Genomic DNA, 17265 nt, shown 5'->3' with positions numbered 1-17265 from the left:
TAGTTTTCTAGAAGCTATTCCTCCAAATCAAAAGCTATCAAGCCACTACCAGAATAGTCAAATTGAGATGGTCTGAAGGAAGAACTGTAGGTTTTGCACATCCCTAATCCATAAATTTTGGCTGGCATTTGTAACTTGCTGTGATCCATGTCATTCTGCAAGCAAGAGAGAGATTGAATAATTTCTTTAACACCACATTTAACTCCAGAGATACTCAGGTAGCTTTGGAACCCGATACAATTGCATAGATCACTTACCCTACTGTGCTTAGGTTTGAAGATATTCAAGGTCTGTCAAGCCAAATAAAACTCATGTTCTATAAAAAAAAAGTATTCATCCCTCTTTTGGATTTCCTGAATTTAGGCATATCTTTCCAACAGAATGTTATCAGAGCTCCATTTAATTTCTACTTCTATATAATTGGTGTTTTCTTCATTCATCCAACATGGAATGTTTCAGCATGAAACAAAATTAGCCTGCACATGCAGAGCAGGGAGCGAAGCTCAGTGTGAGTTTGAATAGTGGTCTTTATCTGTGCAAGTTTGACCAAGTTTTTTTTTTTTTTTTAAATGACATGATCTCCCCTCCCCTTCCCTCCCCAAAATATGGCTTGTAACCATTTGGGTAGTACTGACCCACAGTTTAAGAACTCCTAGATAGAAGGTTGTAGATATTCCTAAGGTGGTAGTTTAATTTTTCATGATATACTTCAGCATTTTATAGTACACATTCTGAGAATTACTGCCTAACGTCCCCCAAAATTTAGTAACATTACTCAAAAGAAATTCCCATCAACATCTAAATTCTATGAAAGCGTTCTATAATATTCTACATTATAATCCAAGTAGAAACAATCCCATTATATATTTGTTTACTAAAAATATTTTACAGCATCTTTTATTGTTCAGTGAACACTCTTAATAATTAAGAAGGAATCACTGAAACTGTTCAGGGAACTGTTCTATTCCCTGAATTGTATGGTGTAACTGGTGCCTTGACACTTTCTCTCACTGATTATCCACACTACAAAAAGAACAGATTTAAATCTAAGCCTAAACTAATGCATTTGGGAACTAAATTTCTGCCTTTACTCAATACTACTGTTATAAATAGATATACTCACTCAATATTACTGTTATAAATTTCTGTTTGCTAAAAGAAAATGTTAACAGATTGATTCTCTTTCCAAATAATAAAGAATTACGCTATTAAATTGCTAAATGTTTAAGAGATTTAACCAACTTACCATCACAAGCATAACCCTGTCTAATCAATCCCACCATGAGAGACGTACAGTGGCTGCACTGAGTTGGGCTTGAAAAGGATTTGATACTTAGTTGATGAGCTTTAGGCTGAAAAATAAATTCACAATAAAGCAAGATAAAAATTCACTGAAAAACTGACACCTCTAATAAACTATTAATGAGGCAGTATATCAGCTCCCGTATCAATTTGGTGGATGGCTGGGATTAATTCAACTGCAAACCCTTATTTGGAATGGATCTTAGATAGCAGCCATTTCTACTATGCTGTTGACACGGTATTATTAAATCCTCCATCTCCATTTAAAACTTATCTTGAACAGAATGATGCTTTAGGTTGTTCATTGCAATTATTTTCAGCAGTTAATGAGATTCATGTCACTCAGTTTTTGATGAACTGTTAAGAATGTATTTATTTCAGATAGGTACTGTTTTTTGTTTTGCTTTTATGACAGATAAATGTGCTTCTTTATTGATTATGCTTTGGTTATTTTATGATGGCTTTTGTACTGTGCTGAAATTGTTTTTGTATTAGGTTGAAATTGGTTAATTTATATTTGCCTTGTAATGTCAAAAGCAACATACTCATTCACTTAAAATAAATACATGTCCAGTATAGGATATTTTGGACAACATATACTTAAAAAAAATAGGTGCACTGTGCAACAGCCTAGAATTAGATCCAACAATCAGTTTAGAATTATAACCTACAATCAAATCCACTGATACACCAATAAACTGAAATAATATGTAGGCTTGTTTAACCCACCTTTATTATATTAGCCCTTGCAGATGCTCAACATCTTTTTACAGGCATACTCAAAACTATATAGCAAAACTAGTTGTTTACTGAGTTTATTGGCTGCCACAATTGAATACCAACTGCACTTGGCCTGCAGAATAAAAAATATGAAGTTCTAATTTGAAGCTGGTAGACTAGGTAAGTCCCTTTGTTTTACAGGCTGCTTTAAGAGAAAAAAACTCCAATCTAGCAAATTTCCAGTCTGATTTTTTTTTTTCCTGCTTGAAAAAAAGAAGAAGAAAAATCCATGAATTTGCCAGATCAGACTTGTGGGATGGGCAATGTTTGCACTTAGGGAACTGTCCTCTTCTTTAACAGGTTCAGCAGTTCCAAGTTTCATGGAAAATAGAGGGTTCTTTTCTGACATTTCCTGGAACTGCAATGCCTTCACAAATTGTTGCATGGCTACATACTCACAGCCAGATTAGAAACTTCTATGCTTAAAAAAAACTGGCTGGACCTTTTACTGATTAAAAGAAAGACTGAAAACATCCTCTCAGGCACTTTGTAAGATTTAGACAGAAAATGCATTTGTCATCCACCTGTACAGCAGATATTTTCTGGGGAAGGATAGAATGCTACCCAGAATTTGTTCTAGCTAGCATCTGTCCCACTATGAATTGGCTGGAAGCAAAACACCCAGATTCCCTCCCACTAAGATTCTACACGGAATTCATTTTAATTCTTAGTCCTGGTTAAAATAATCCTAAAAAATAACATACTTAGACATGACTAACATATAGACATGAACAAACTGACAAATGGATTGTGCATGAGGCATAATACCTTTTATGCTAATCTCTGCCCACATTTTTTATTAAAACAAATCATTAAATCCCCCTACCTTTGGTACAGCTAGAGAAATGGACTGAATGGTGGGGGAGGGAGCAGCAGGCATCCTCTGAAGCCGAATTGGTTCCTGAATTGCAAAAAACTATAGCTGAATAAAATTTAAGACTTCCAGGATCCCATATACATTTGGTCTTACAACATTTGTCAAATCTACTTCTAAATTTTAGTAAAAGACTTTATTGAAAAATGCTGGTTTACCCCTAACTTATTAGAAGCAAGTTTGCAGATCAAGACAGACTCACAGGAAAACCTGCACTTAACAGAAGGTAAGCAAGTAAAAAAGCAAGAAATGTATAGCTTAATGAGACAATGAGAGCCAGGGAAACAGCAGCAAAACAAATGGAGTTCACCAAGTTTGTACATTTAAACATGACACGAATCTACAAAGAAACATGCTGTGAAGAGAGAAAATCTTTTCTCATGGATCTCTAACTGGGACACGCATTGATCAGGATGCCCCAAATTGTTTATTTGGATATGGGTGCTTACTTCTTGCTGCTGCTGTTCTGCACTTGCAAGAGAAGTTGATGGTGAGACCTCTGTCTTTGTACCTTGGGCTTCCTGCTCACTAACAGAATTTGTCTGCAGAATGGGGAAACACAATGAAGCAAATTAGCTTCCAGCATCAATACTCACACAGTATAGAAAGATCAAGGTCATCTGAGGTCTGTTAGAAGGTTGGGGCATGTAGACATTTTTATATATTAAGACATCTAGATGTTTAAACATTTATCTTTACATATTGTATAATATGAAGTAAAAACAAACAGGTCAAAGGATCTGTCTGCTTAAAAAAAAAAAAGATGAACAGAGTTCTTCTGCACCCACTAAAAACAAGCCTCCAGAACACAGATAAATGGAAATTATTGTGATAGAAAGACTCCAGATAATGAACTGACATTTCATTCTAAAACAAAGTTAAAGTTTTCATTGGTTAACCTCCCCAAACCATCTGAAGTTATTTTGAACTGATTACAGACATAGTATTTCATTTGATTGCAAAGTCCAAGCAAATGCCAAGATCTACATAAAAGCATTAGGATTATGTTTTTCATTATTAAAAAGTATCTGAAAGCTGTACAGTCTGCATGGCATGGAATCCACAAATCAAATTGCAGGTGCAAAGGTAGTGGAAGAGGAATAAGAAAAGGAGGATGTTTATAAAAGACATTCCTAAAAAAATGAAGACTTGGGGATGGGGAGAAGAAATCCATTTTATTTTAAGATTAATATCCTGCCTTGTTTGCAAGGCACACATAGCACTCTTTCCTCCCATTTTTCTTCAAACAACTACCCTGTGAAGTATGTTGGTCTAAAAGAGAATGACTGGCCCAAGTCATCCAGTAATGGATGACGGTGAGCTTGAATCTGGGTCTCCCCAGTACCAATCCAACACTTTAACCATTACATCACATTGGCTGTCACAAAGCCAGAATGTGTTAAAAAAAAAAGAATAAAATTATCTTAGTAGTTTAAGCAATAGAACTATGATTTCTGTTAATCAATTCACCTGACACATAGACAATGAAAAACAAAATGCATATCTGAATTTTCAGATTGTACATGAATATATATGGACATTAATACACATAAAACTTAAAATTTTACGTATGTATTTTTGGCATTTTGGGGGAAAATATTTAGAATATGATTATTGCTAACAAAATAAAATTACTTTGAAAGTCTAAAATATGTAGGGGCTATTAGAGAAAAAAATGCTATTACAGAAAAAAGGTAAAGAAAATAGATGTAATATACACTATAGTTCCTTTATACTCTTTATTTTATACAAAGTTCAATGTAAACAAAATGCTTGACCATAGATACTATCTACCTAAATCAAGTGGCTATCAATGATGTTAACTGCTCTCCAAAAGTATATAGTATCTTTAATATAATTTACATGCAAAACAATAAATATGTTGCTTTATATTTCCTAGAGTTTGCTCTGCAAATGAGGTCTTTGTTTGCATGTTTGTTTTTTGTCAAAACTATCACAGGAGGTTTTTACTGGGACTTATTGGAAAACTATCAAGGGAAAAATCAAATCAAATCAAATCAAGAGAGCAATTTATAGCAGAAGGATATAGTTGTTAATGGTTTCCCCATTTACAGTTATCTGAAAGATTTAAAATGGATAAAAAGAATTATGGTATGGAGCAAAGTAAGATAGAATTTGAAATACAACTGTGTACTGATGATGAACATGTAATTGCTAAAATGTACAAACTTTTTTTGAAATTTGAAACAGAGGAAGAACAGGTTAAAGAATGTATGATAAAGTGGGCTAAGAATTTTGTTTATAATATACAGATGGATCAATGGGAAAATATTTGGTTAAAAGAGTTAAAATTTACATTTTGTTATGATCTCAAAGAGTATTTTTATAAAATGATGTATCGTTGGTACAGGATGCCAGAGAAATTATCTAGAATGTATAAAGGTGTTTCAAATGTATGTTGGAAATGTGAACAACACGAAGGGACATTTTATTATGCTTGGTGTACATGTAAAAAAGCTTAAAAAATTTGGATGCAAATACATACTTTGATACAGAGGATTTTAAAGATCAATATTCAATTGAAGGCAGAATTTTTCCTTTTAGGATTAATAGATAAACAGAAAAAAGCCATGGAAGATTATTTTAATACATGATTACTGCAGGGAGATTACTATATGCACAGAAATGGAAGGATTCGACACTACCCACTATTGGAGAAATGGTTGGTGAAGTTGACAGATTTTGCTGAAATGGATAAATTGATTTTTGATTAGAGAGAAAACATTATCTACATTTATTGGTGACTGGAAGCCCCTTATGGACTTTTTGTGTAAAAATGAAAAAAATGAACTTGTGATTTATGGTTTTGATGATTAGATAGGACACATTATAGAAAGAAGAGTAATATGATGTAACTTTAGAGAGAGAGGGTAAAATATATTTGTATTCATAATTGCTGTGAAGAATATCGGAAGTTACTTCTTTATATCTTTTTCCTTTCTTTTCTATTTTTCTTCAACTTTTTTTCTTTTCTTGCACTTTTTGCTTTTTCTTTGATTTCTTCCTTTTTCTTTTTTCTTCCTTACTTTATATTAGTTTGTATTAGTTTTTATCTTCTTGTTTAGAGTTTTAATAAAAATTATAGACAAAAAAATTATCACTGGGGGTTTTTCAATAGGAGAGAGGGGAGTGGAAGAATAGTTCCTTTTAGCAGCAATAAGGAAGGATATGTGAATTCAAAGATTACCACTTGAAGAAGTCCAGTTACAGGTTCTTCTTCATTATGGTCTCCACAATGGAGGGTTTAATCATCATAACGTGATCAAAGACTGTTTTTTCAAAGTTACAGCAACCTGAGAGCAGATGTCCCTTCCATAATGTTGGATAAAGGTGGAGAGCTGAGCCCAGGAAGTTGCCCAGTTCCAGTAAGGGGACTCCTGAAAGAAAAACTGCAAATAATCCTGTCACCCTTAATGAATGGCATGGATCCCAAAGAGATATTGCTGCTTGATGTTTCCACTGATATTGAGGGATCGGGAGAAAGTGTAGATAATAAAACATCATGATTCAAATGAAAATTGGAGACTGGCACAGCTACAAATCCACTGGCTTAGCTTCAAATATGCCATTTTTATGGCATGAATGAAAACTGAATAGAAGTGGTTCCATGGACTCGTGTGATTTGGCATTAATATGAAGAGAACAAGGGAAAAACTCCAAGCCAGAATGGGCAAAGATACCAGCAGATACAGGAAAACCAGGATTTTCATGAAATATTTTATCAGGTTAAAAAAAAAAGAGCTACCCCCTAGTGAGGGGAAGGAGGAGATAACTGCATGGTGTATATATAGGAGAAAGTGCCAAGACATGACAAATTTGTTGTTATGAGGAATTTAATTGTTCTAGGGAATCTTCAAAGGATTTCTATTTGGTTGCATAGGAAGCCCTTCAGGATGGTGTTTAAGAAGCCAACAGAACTTCTTCTGCTTGGCTAGAACTAAATTCATCAAGCTTTATGGTTGAGGGAACTGAGCTTTGGGTTGGACCGCTGTATCTGATAGTAAATTGGGAAAGTTGAGGAAGCGGAGGTATTCTCATCAGACAAGATGTAATACAAGAGTGCATTATGGTGGTCAAGAACACCATGGTGGGAACAGGATGCAGCTGAAGAGGGAACTGATAGGAAGAGGTACAAAAGAGACCCCATTTCATGAGAAAAGAAAGGCAACACAAAACTACTGGATATCTGTGTTACCCATGCCGCAGATTAGTTATGGACAGTTTTCCTGCAATTCAAAAATATTGATCTTGGAGAAGCCTCATTAAGAGTTGATAAGCAGAGTCAAAGGATGCAAGATTCACAGGCACACAGCCAAGTACAGCTGAGGTTGTCAGTGAGGACATTGTCACTTTAAGGCATGAGAAATTTCCAGGAAGAACGTGGATTGCCAAATGCACCATTGCCATATCTGTAACAAGAGATGTAAGAATGGGTTGGATCTTGTACCATAGTACAGGGTTGGACCATTTGGCCTCAAAGACAACTTTTGAAGAAGCTCCATCTTATTGATATCCCATCATGTCTCTACTACAGTGTCTTGAATGTGAAGAAATCATAGATGATTCCCATCCACCTTCATCCAATTCTGAATGCTTCCATGGTGAGGACTAGCACTGTAGTGGGAGGCACAATGGGTACTCTTTGGTGAGAGATTCCTTGAAATCAGGAATGAAGAACTGGAACCAGGGATATCTGAATCCAGAGGAGTGGAATGAACATACCACTTGTTAAGAGGTGCAGGTGAAGATGGGTGAAACCAATTACTAAATCTGCAACTGGCTCAATAGGTGAAGAATGATCTTCAATTTTCTTCTTGATGAGATCTTGCATATGAGATGCACCAATGGAAGGAAAGTGGTATTGACTGCTGCCCCTCTATTACCCTTATTCCCACATAGGATATTACCACATCCTATGTTGTAATAAGGAAAGATCCAGGATATGTAAGAGTAGAATAACCTGGGCTATATGCTTAGAAAGATAACAACAGGAATAACCAGCAAGGAGATATTCAATTGATAGAAAAATGCTACCTCAGACACTGAGAATGTGCCAGGTGCCATCCATTGAAAAAAAATCTCAAAGTTGTGGAGAGACCAAATGATAAAACTAGAGTTGGTATAATGGTCCCTGTACTATAAAATAAAGGAAGATGCAATAGTATAGTGTAATGGATATATGAAAATAGGCATTCTTCAAATCAATATATGCATCTTCTTGCAGAAGGGGAAGAACAATAGCAATCAAGATAATCCAGAAGCAGAACAGTTCAAATAAAAGTTGAGATGGAGAAGATTCAAAACAGGCCTGAGCCTGCCATGCTTTCTGGGAAAGGTGAAAAACCTCAAAAAGAAAGTAGGAATGCAATCCCCCAGAGAGATACTCTCAATCTCTTCATAGGAAAGGGAGTCAGACTGGCAGACTTCCTGTAATGCCCAAAAACCAGAAGGTGTGGACTAGGCCAGACTTCACTATGATAAACCTGGGAAATAATCAATAAAACACATACTCATTAGTTAGGCCCATGTTATCTTGCAATGGAGCCACATGGTCCTCAAATGACAGATATAGTTGAATGTTATGGTTGAAGGTGCCATCAACAGCCTCGAGCCTTTTACCTATGGCTCTGCTGTGCAGAGCCAGGAAGCAGTATCAATAACTAGCAATAGTCTCTGAGTGTAGAGCAGTATATATGCTTCACTTGAAAGGCTGGCAGACTCTGCTGAAATGGAAGTAGACTCATGAACATTGTGAGAGGGTTAAAAAAAAATTACTTTAGTCAGTATTTGCAAGCCATCTTCCATTATTACTAAACCCTGTGTATTGTCAATATTGGTAATAAATAAACCATCCTGACCAAAGGCTAGACTTCAGTTTCGTGAGCAGAACTAACCATGACAAATAAGAGAATGGAGGATACCATAAGCTTCATTGCTAAGACAGCTGTGTAATGTGTATTTAATTCTTAGCAAATCACACTGCTTCTGCCTCAAAATCCTGCTTTGTCCTTTGGCAAGTGGAATGAGAATGGGCAAACCTTCTTCCATAAAAAATGATGGTATTTCCCCATTCATATCTGATAGTGTACAGAGAGGAAAAATGCTTTTGAGGTGGGTACTTAACTGCTGAGCTGCTGAGATTGTCCAACTACCTGCTGCTGAGATTGTCTGTCTGCTATTGAATATTTTTGACAGTAGGAACCTGACTATCTTGACTATAATAGAATTAGGAAATGAATGTTAGAATAGGAATTGGCTTCCCTCTTCTTCCATTATATGAAGATTCTGAACATGGTGAGAGATTAATGATATAATAGCCACCTTGACCCAGGAGTCTCCTGTTATCTTCAGCAATAGTGAAAGCCTGAAGATGAGAACTGGTGAATTATTAGCATCTTGTACCTGGTAGACTGGTTCTTCTACCTGAAAGGATTTTGAACTTCAAAGCTAAAAGACTATACCATCATACCAATCTGTTTGCTACTGAAACAGAGACTTTCAGAAGAAGAGCTGAATTCTTGGTTCCCAGCCTCACCATAATGCAACAACGTAGAAGAAGGTGGTGAGTAAAGCAAGGATGTATTTGAAACATAATCATCTGCTTTACAAAGATCAGACCAGGTGGAAAATTATGCCATTTCTCTGGAACAATGCCAGTAGTAAGAATTTCTCGGCAAGGGATCTCTGAAAACACTGGCTTTGCTGACAGAGAAAACAGTGATCTTAGTGGAAGAGGTTTTGCAGTTTGGAACTCTAGATTTCAATAAACTTGAACTGGAGATGCTATGAATATGCCAATCATATTAAATATAGCAAATGAAATACTGTACAGATTTAAGTGAAGAAAGCAAGTCTAATCCACTGAATATACTTCAAAAGTTGTTGCCAGCCTCATATTTATTTTTTTGGTTTGTACTATCAGACTTGGAAGCTAATCTGAATACACCTTTAAAAGAAAATGTACATATACTGTATATAGATAAACATGTCCTAAAGAAATACCTGATGAAGAATAATGCTTGATTTTTATTAAAAATGCAGACTCTGTCATTTAAGGCTTTTAACTATGTAGAAAAGATATTTTATTTCTAATTGTAGATAACTTGACCTTGCTTGTACCTAGTTTGTTTTCAAAGGGTGCAAATGCATGCAGAGTAGCATCTGTTTTACTGCAGCTAGAAACCAACACCCACATTCTGTGAGAAGCAAGCAGTATAAGTTCCTCCTTTATTTATTCAAAGTCATAAAACCTATTTAACTTTTTCTTGGCAGCTAGCATACAATCTGGAAAGGAAATAAGGGAAGCCAGAAATTATAAATCAATGATATGTACAAATGTTGAGATGTAATCAATACGAAAAATTAATCTTCTTGTATATTATTCTCACATATGAGCTCATTTACATTATCAACTTTGCATGTTTTACAGAATGAGCCCCAAAATTCAGTGAGATCAAGAGTGTTGAACTAAACATTAATAAATCCATTTGATACTTTTCTATATTGATCTCAGGGGAAATGTGGTTTATTTGTAAAGGCCCCAGTCATGTGCACCTGAAGTTCAAATCAACAATTCTGTCAAAGGCTTAAGTTGTGGGCCACAATTTTACAAATAGCCACTACTGTTATGATACAAACAGTAGGGCATGGCTACTCTCATCCAGCCTATGACCTTTCCTGGGCATTTGGCTGGCAAAAGATGGATAAGATGATCCTCAAAATGGCAGTTCTTCATTTTTCCTTGTTTTGTGTGAAATGGCCTTCCCCGTCTCATTTCTAACCAACAGATCCATTCCAAGTTTAGTTTCACATTTAAAATAATGTTAAAAATGACACTGATGAACACATTTTGGATTTAGCGTCCTTAAATGTGAGATAGCAAAGCGGAATTCATTAGTTCAAGTGGCTATATCAATCAAGAATGGATTACACTATTTTTCGATATAAATGATATAAGGAGATTTTTCTTCCTCTTAGGCAAAACAAACTGTCAAGTTATGATGCCCATCTTAGTTAATATAGTGGACTAGCAGAGCTTCTAAAGTATGATTGTAGGTCTCATTTCTCTAAATCTCTTCCTCTTTACTATTTTAACAATACTTTGTTTCTTTTTCTCAAAGGAAAAACAAATAATGGGACGTAATATAGAAAGAAGTCTGCATGTGCATGTGTGTGAGAGAATGTAGGGTAAAGAATGCCAGAAGATACAAGTGGGGGATGTGGTTTGGTAAAGGATATGGAGGAATTAAGCTGACAACTGAAGAAAAGATACTGAAGAGAGGTTAAGTATTGATTTATTAGTAAAAGAAGAAACAAAGTAGAAATGATAGAATAGCCTCAGCATCAGCCTAATGCAGAAGTTTAAATCCTGTCTTCAGCTTTTATACATTTGTTTCTTGTCATTCAACTTATATAAAAATAAATAATATAAAAATAATGCAGCAAACTATAGCATAACATAAAAATATACATAATAATAACCTAACGTCCCTAGGATTAATACCACCCCACCTACCACTGTTAAGGAAGGTACATTGGTAGGAATAGGAAAATAAGTTCTGAAATGTGTTTAGTAAGATTGTACAAGAGCAATGTTTTTTCTGTACAGGCTCTGCTTCCCAATTCAACATGCACTTCCCATGTAACCTTTGGCAAATGTTTGTAATCACATTTTAATACTTACTCTGAAAGTCAGATCATGTGCAAGAGGAGAGGTATTGAAGTACTCAAAAATGGAATCTTGGAAATCTGTAAGTTTAAGACCTAAAAAATAAATACATAAATAAATACATAAACAAACAACAGTAATCATTCTGCTATTTTAAGTTATGTGTTGGCTAAATTGTCACCTGCATCAGACCGGTATTTTTCCTCCAGTTTCTTCTTTAAACCTTCAACTTCTTCCAAGAGTTCCTGATTTCTTGCTTCAGATTCCTTTAGTTTGCTAAATGATAAAATGGGGAAAAAAAGGGACATATGAAACATAAGTAAATGCCACATATTTTACTGCCTCTGTTCTTTGTTGAGTGGTTCTTCCCAACCCCTTTCAACTTTAGTTGTTCTTCATTACCATAATAGAGAAAAGAGTTATTCATGGTTATAATTCATGATGGTGATGTACTACCTCCAGTAATAAAGATTGTATGTAAAGTACCAGTTGCTGAGGGCACCGTCAGAAAGGTACCACTGCCTAGAACATATCAGTATTTTTAAAAACTTCAATACATATTAAAACACATTACATAGGAAAAAAACCCCTTAAATATTACCTTTCAAAGGACAGGTTGGCATCTTTAACTTTCCTTAATTCTTCTTGGACTAGCTGCTTGGCACGTATTTCAGCATCGAGAGCAGACTGCAATTCCAGCCTTGCTGACATATCCAGCTTCTGACTACGTCTTACTTTCCAGAGTGGATCCTGTTACATCAAGCAATTGTTATTTTCTCTACATTGTTAAAAACATTTTGAATATTAATAACATTTAAAATATTAACACTATTCAAAAATTTCACTTGAACTTATGACCTTTAATGAGTGTTTAATTTAAAAAATCTTACATAATTAAAAAATTGTCAGCACAACTCTTTATATCCCTACTGACTTCAGATAAAGTTATACTCTTATCAGATGCATATAAATGCAATCGAAAAAGATAGAGAGAGCAACGTTAGCAACACTTCACCAGGATGTTGTCTTATGGACCCCTATAAACAAGCAGGCCTTAGGAGTATCACTCTTTCATTGGCTTGTAAAGGTGAAGCATTTCCTTTGCCAATATGTTGAAAGGAGGTGGAAAAGAGCAAAGGGAACATCAAACTAAGCCACTTCATGTCCTTGAAAGATTGCCAAGTGTATACAGGCAGTCCCCGGTTAAGAACACCTGGTTTATGGACGACCCATAGTTAAGAGGGAGCCTATTGAAGCAAAATCTGAGATAAATACACAATGATTCAAGTTAAATACACAATGGTTCAAAGTAAATTACACAATACTACTTATACAGTATTATATAATAATACTGTTCTGGCTTACATACAAATTTGACTTAAAGATAGATCTTGGGAATGGAACTCATTCTTAAACTGGGGACTACCTGTATTCTGTTTCTTTGGCGCTTTTTTTTAAAGCAGTGTTCAGTAAGGATGCCATGATGGATATCAACTCCAATTCCTGCTTTTCTTCTAGTATCTGATAATTTGCTATCATTATTTCATTATTCAAATGTTGTAATCTAGTTATTCTTGCAAAATGAATTCCAAAATAGCTAAGTGTTCAAAACAAAAACAAAACAAAATGAAATAAAAGCTGCCCATAAAAGTACTACAACAGTCTACAAACAGCTATTTAATTCTTAAGAATTAAAGGATTAAATCAAATGTGATTAGTTTCAGTCTTAATTTATACTATGAATTAGGATGAAGGAAAATATAAAAGGAGTCATATTGAGGGAGTAACCCTGTCTCAAAAAATGATGTTGTAAAAATCAAAAAGGCATAAAAACCCAAAATAGTCAGGAAAGTATTTCCAATCTAGAAAACAGGGTATGTAAAAGGAGGTATAATGAAAATTTAGAAAGTATACACAATACTGAGAAAGCAGATGGGGATTCTTTTTTCTTCATCTCTCATAATAGCAAAACTCAGGTTCCATCCAATGAGAACTTACTAGCAGATAATTTTGAATAGATAGAGCACAAATCTTCATTCAATGCATAATTCATTCCTGGAAATCATAGGCTGAAGATGTGAACACACAGATCATGGAATTGTCACTCAGTGACTATATAAGATAGCTCTACATACAGAGGCAGCATATAACTGAAAAAGGATAGACTGGAGAGGAACAAGAGTAGAGAACAATTTAATTCATGTCCTACTTGTGGACTTCTTAAGCTATTTGCCCAGATTACTGAATTAAACAGACTGATGATCTGATCCATCATGGTGTTCAGATGGAGAGGATTCCTTTAGGATGGTCTCATTTCCAGTGTATTAGCGAGTTTTAAAAACTCACCTACTGAATAATAAACAACTTTGTCCTGTTCTTTTAGAGCAGCAGAATCTCAGTTACAGAGGCCAGGAAAAAAGTGTGGGAGGACTTTTCACAGCTACAAGTACTGTATCTGGTGCCATGGAATAGCTCATCTCAGAAGATGATGCAATGGACGACGGACAACCAATGACTCTGTTGTTGATTAAAGACTATGAAGACATTAGCACCATGTTTAGTGCTGAACTCTCCACTCTCCCATGGCATCTAAGTAGGACACCAGCAGACACAGCTGGTAGTGACTGAATTGCAACTAAAACATCAGAGGCCCCACACATTATAAAGCTTTCCCATTAATTAACCATGTACATTTCCTTGCTCACCAGTGTTCTTGATCCCAGACTAGAGCTTTTCAAGGATTCAAGTTCTTCTGTCATTTTAGAAGCTAGTGCCTGAAGATAGCCACGTGCATCTTTTTCATCACTCACCCTAGGGTATAAAGCATATCAGAAACATAATTTTACATAGGTAGATACTTGCAAATGTTTCATACACATTCAATCACATGCTACTAATAAAACAAAGTGTTCAAACTATCAAAATGTTTAACAAATAGGTAGAGACAGGATGTTTTCTCTACCCATTTGTTAGACAATTTTTGCCAATTCTGCAGCCTTTTCTATGTTTATAGTTTTGCTGTATGGGATCAACACATCAGTTTTCAACTTTATTTCACTTATAAAGTGTTTCCTCTGCAGTGGAAACATTTATATTGTACCAATATTCAATATTTTACCAATACTATTGGCTAGGAATAGAAAAAAATTCTGAGCTCATCTTTGAAGTTTTCCTCATGCTTTCAGGGTGGGGAGGTCTCAATTCAAAACTGTGGCTCTAGAAATAAAATCCCTTATAAATCTTTTTTCTGCCCAGTGAGGCCTTCAAAGCAAGATTCTCTCTCTCTTTTTAAAGTTCCTCCATAAAATTAAAATGAAACACAACAAAAGCAAAACATTACTTAAACCAATCAGTTCAATCATAATGTTCAGGAATATGAGAGAGACAAGTCAAGACTATTTTGTACCATGTAAGCTAGCCTGGAAGCTCAGAGAAAACTTCCTCCATGGATATTTCTCTTTAGAACCTTGTCTCTCAATCAAGAGAAGGTTTTATTCCCATCAGACAAATCTTCCTCATTACGGATCACAGAAGAATGTAATATTTTTTCCTCTCAGACTGACTATTAAGTTTATAAAAAATGTTATTGTGGGAGGATTAATGAATCCCTTTTGGAAAGGGATGCCTATATCATAATGTAATTTAAGAAAATATTTGAAAGTTCAACACTGCTTCATCTTACTTATCTGGTACCAGAGCTCTCAGATTCTTTATTATAAAAATACTGAAATAGCAAAATGAAGGACAACTATTGTGAAAACTTTTCAGTTAGTATTTTGGTACTAATTAACACTAAGATTTAGTTACTCTCATTGTAATGAAATTGGTTATATGGAATCAATAAATTGCTTCTAACAGTAAGAAAAAAGAGAAGACAATATTCTAACCTATCAACATTTGCTGCTATGTGTAATTTACAAAGTTTATCACATCCGCAAAATGATACATTTCAATTCTCTTCAAGGTTTGCTTCTGTTGAGAAGGCTCCAGTGTAATTTTTTTAATGGATCCCTGAAGGGTACATACCACTGAATGATTTCTGCAATCTGAGCTTCCCAATGAGCCACAGATTCCTTTTTTCCTGCCAAATCCTGAAGCTCATCCTCTAACTGCCTGTTTTGTGATGTCAGTTTATCGACAAAGGAACAAAGCTGTGACAACAAAATGTATTAATTAATAGTTTTCACAAGTGTAATTTAATGCAACATATAGCCCATTCAAACAAAATGCAAACTGCTTGCAACATGTCAGACTGTGTCCCAAACAGGGAAAATCCTGTACCAGACAAAGTACATATATGTGATATTTCAGAAAAAGAATAAGCCAAATTATTAGTTAAGGTTCTTCTTGGTATAGGAATATTCACACACACAAAAATAAGTTCAGAAATATTTTTATACTTTCCTGATTTTTGGGGAGGAGGAGAGCTGAAAAAGATCTGAATTTACACACTATTTGAGGTTAAAAAATAATTCTGTATAATCTCAATTACCTTTTCATTTTCAGTTGTTAATTTCTTGTTATCTTCAAACAGCATAGTTCTCTCTCGTTCATATTTCTCTTTTAGAGTTCCCACAGCTTCTTCCATCTCACTGTGCCTAGAAATGAAATAAGACCCCATAAATACCATTTCAAAAACTGCTACCACCTTTTCTTTTACTTTGCTTTTGGATTCCACATACTTTTTGCACAATTTTAAAAAATAAGCTTTCAAAACATAATTGTACACAGAACTTACTTCTCTCTTTTTGCCTTATCGAGTTTATCTTTTAATATCATGATTTCTTTCTGAAGTGCAAGCTGGTGGCTTTCTAAATCATGTGCCTCCTTTTTCACATTTTTTACTTCCAAGACATGGGAAGCTTCTCGCCTGACCAACTCTTCTTCATAAAACGAGATTTTATTCTGAAGCTCTGAGTTCACTTTGGCCAACTCCTGCTGATGTTCCTGCATGGCCATTCCTGCAGCCCGCCCGCCCTGCTTTACCTGCAAAAGAGCAGAAATTGTTAAGAAAGAGGGGGAAAAAAACCCTTAAAATGTTATCTCCCTAATATCAAAAGTAAAGATGTACAAAATGTACAAAAAAGTACATTTGAATGAATCAAGAATCAAATCAGGATTCAAACATATCAGCTGAAGCAACAAGAATTTGGAATTCCCAGAGTTCTAAGCCACAAGAAAGGTAGATGTTCTGCAAAAAGACCTGCTATTTACTTTTGCCAAGGTGAGAAAACATAACAGAGAAGAATAGAATGACCAAGGTCTTATAAAAGGAAAAAGATGACAAGTTTCCAGTGCTGTGTGGAATATCAGCATGTCATGGAGAAGTATTTTAGCCCAGTCATCTTATTATCATCATATGGACTTTTCATAAGAATGATGGAAAACATATAAACACCTAGTACAGTGGTACCTCGGGTCACGAACGCTTCTGTTCACAACCAATTCGGGTCACGAACAGCACCGCTCACAAAAATTTGCTTCTGTCTGCGAACTCCTCATCTGGTGACAAACAGGATCCGCGGCCATTTTCCCTGCCGTGACACGTGGTCGTGGCTTCCTGTAGGGAGGGGGACTCTCCCTCCAAGCAATAACCGCCTCCCCACCCGCCTTCCTGTCC

General features: G+C 35.3%; 1 protein-coding gene across 4 annotated transcripts in view; it reads right to left on the bottom strand.

Moving 5' to 3' along the window:
* Positions 1-17265, bottom strand: part of CDC42BPB (CDC42 binding protein kinase beta) — a 120118-nt gene that overhangs the window by 30088 nt on the left and 72765 nt on the right. For 2 of the 4 annotated variants that reach the window (XM_088149796.1, XM_015889125.3), the window contains exons 15-24: positions 16384-16631; positions 16138-16243; positions 15672-15796; positions 14351-14456; positions 12247-12395; positions 11827-11921; positions 11661-11740; positions 3406-3498; positions 2909-2998; positions 1247-1352 (exon numbers count right to left, since the gene is read on the bottom strand). In XM_088149796.1, the coding sequence (XP_088005922.1) occupies positions 1247-1352; positions 2909-2998; positions 3406-3498; positions 11661-11740; positions 11827-11921; positions 12247-12395; positions 14351-14456; positions 15672-15796; positions 16138-16243; positions 16384-16631 (1198 nt within the window). The remainder of the gene's footprint in view (positions 1-1246; positions 1353-2908; positions 2999-3405; positions 3499-11660; positions 11741-11826; positions 11922-12246; positions 12396-14350; positions 14457-15671; positions 15797-16137; positions 16244-16383; positions 16632-17265) is intronic. The other 2 variants (XM_007434411.4, XM_025170649.2) reach the window with 2 other exon arrangements.

The sequence above is a fragment of the Python bivittatus genome, unplaced genomic scaffold, assembly GCF_059951505.1.
Source record: "Python bivittatus isolate LINGU-HERP-01145 unplaced genomic scaffold, Pbiv_v1 ctg000580_np1212, whole genome shotgun sequence".
Lineage (NCBI taxonomy): Eukaryota > Metazoa > Chordata > Lepidosauria > Squamata > Pythonidae > Python > Python bivittatus.
This window is presented reverse-complemented; position numbering and strand designations above follow the sequence as displayed.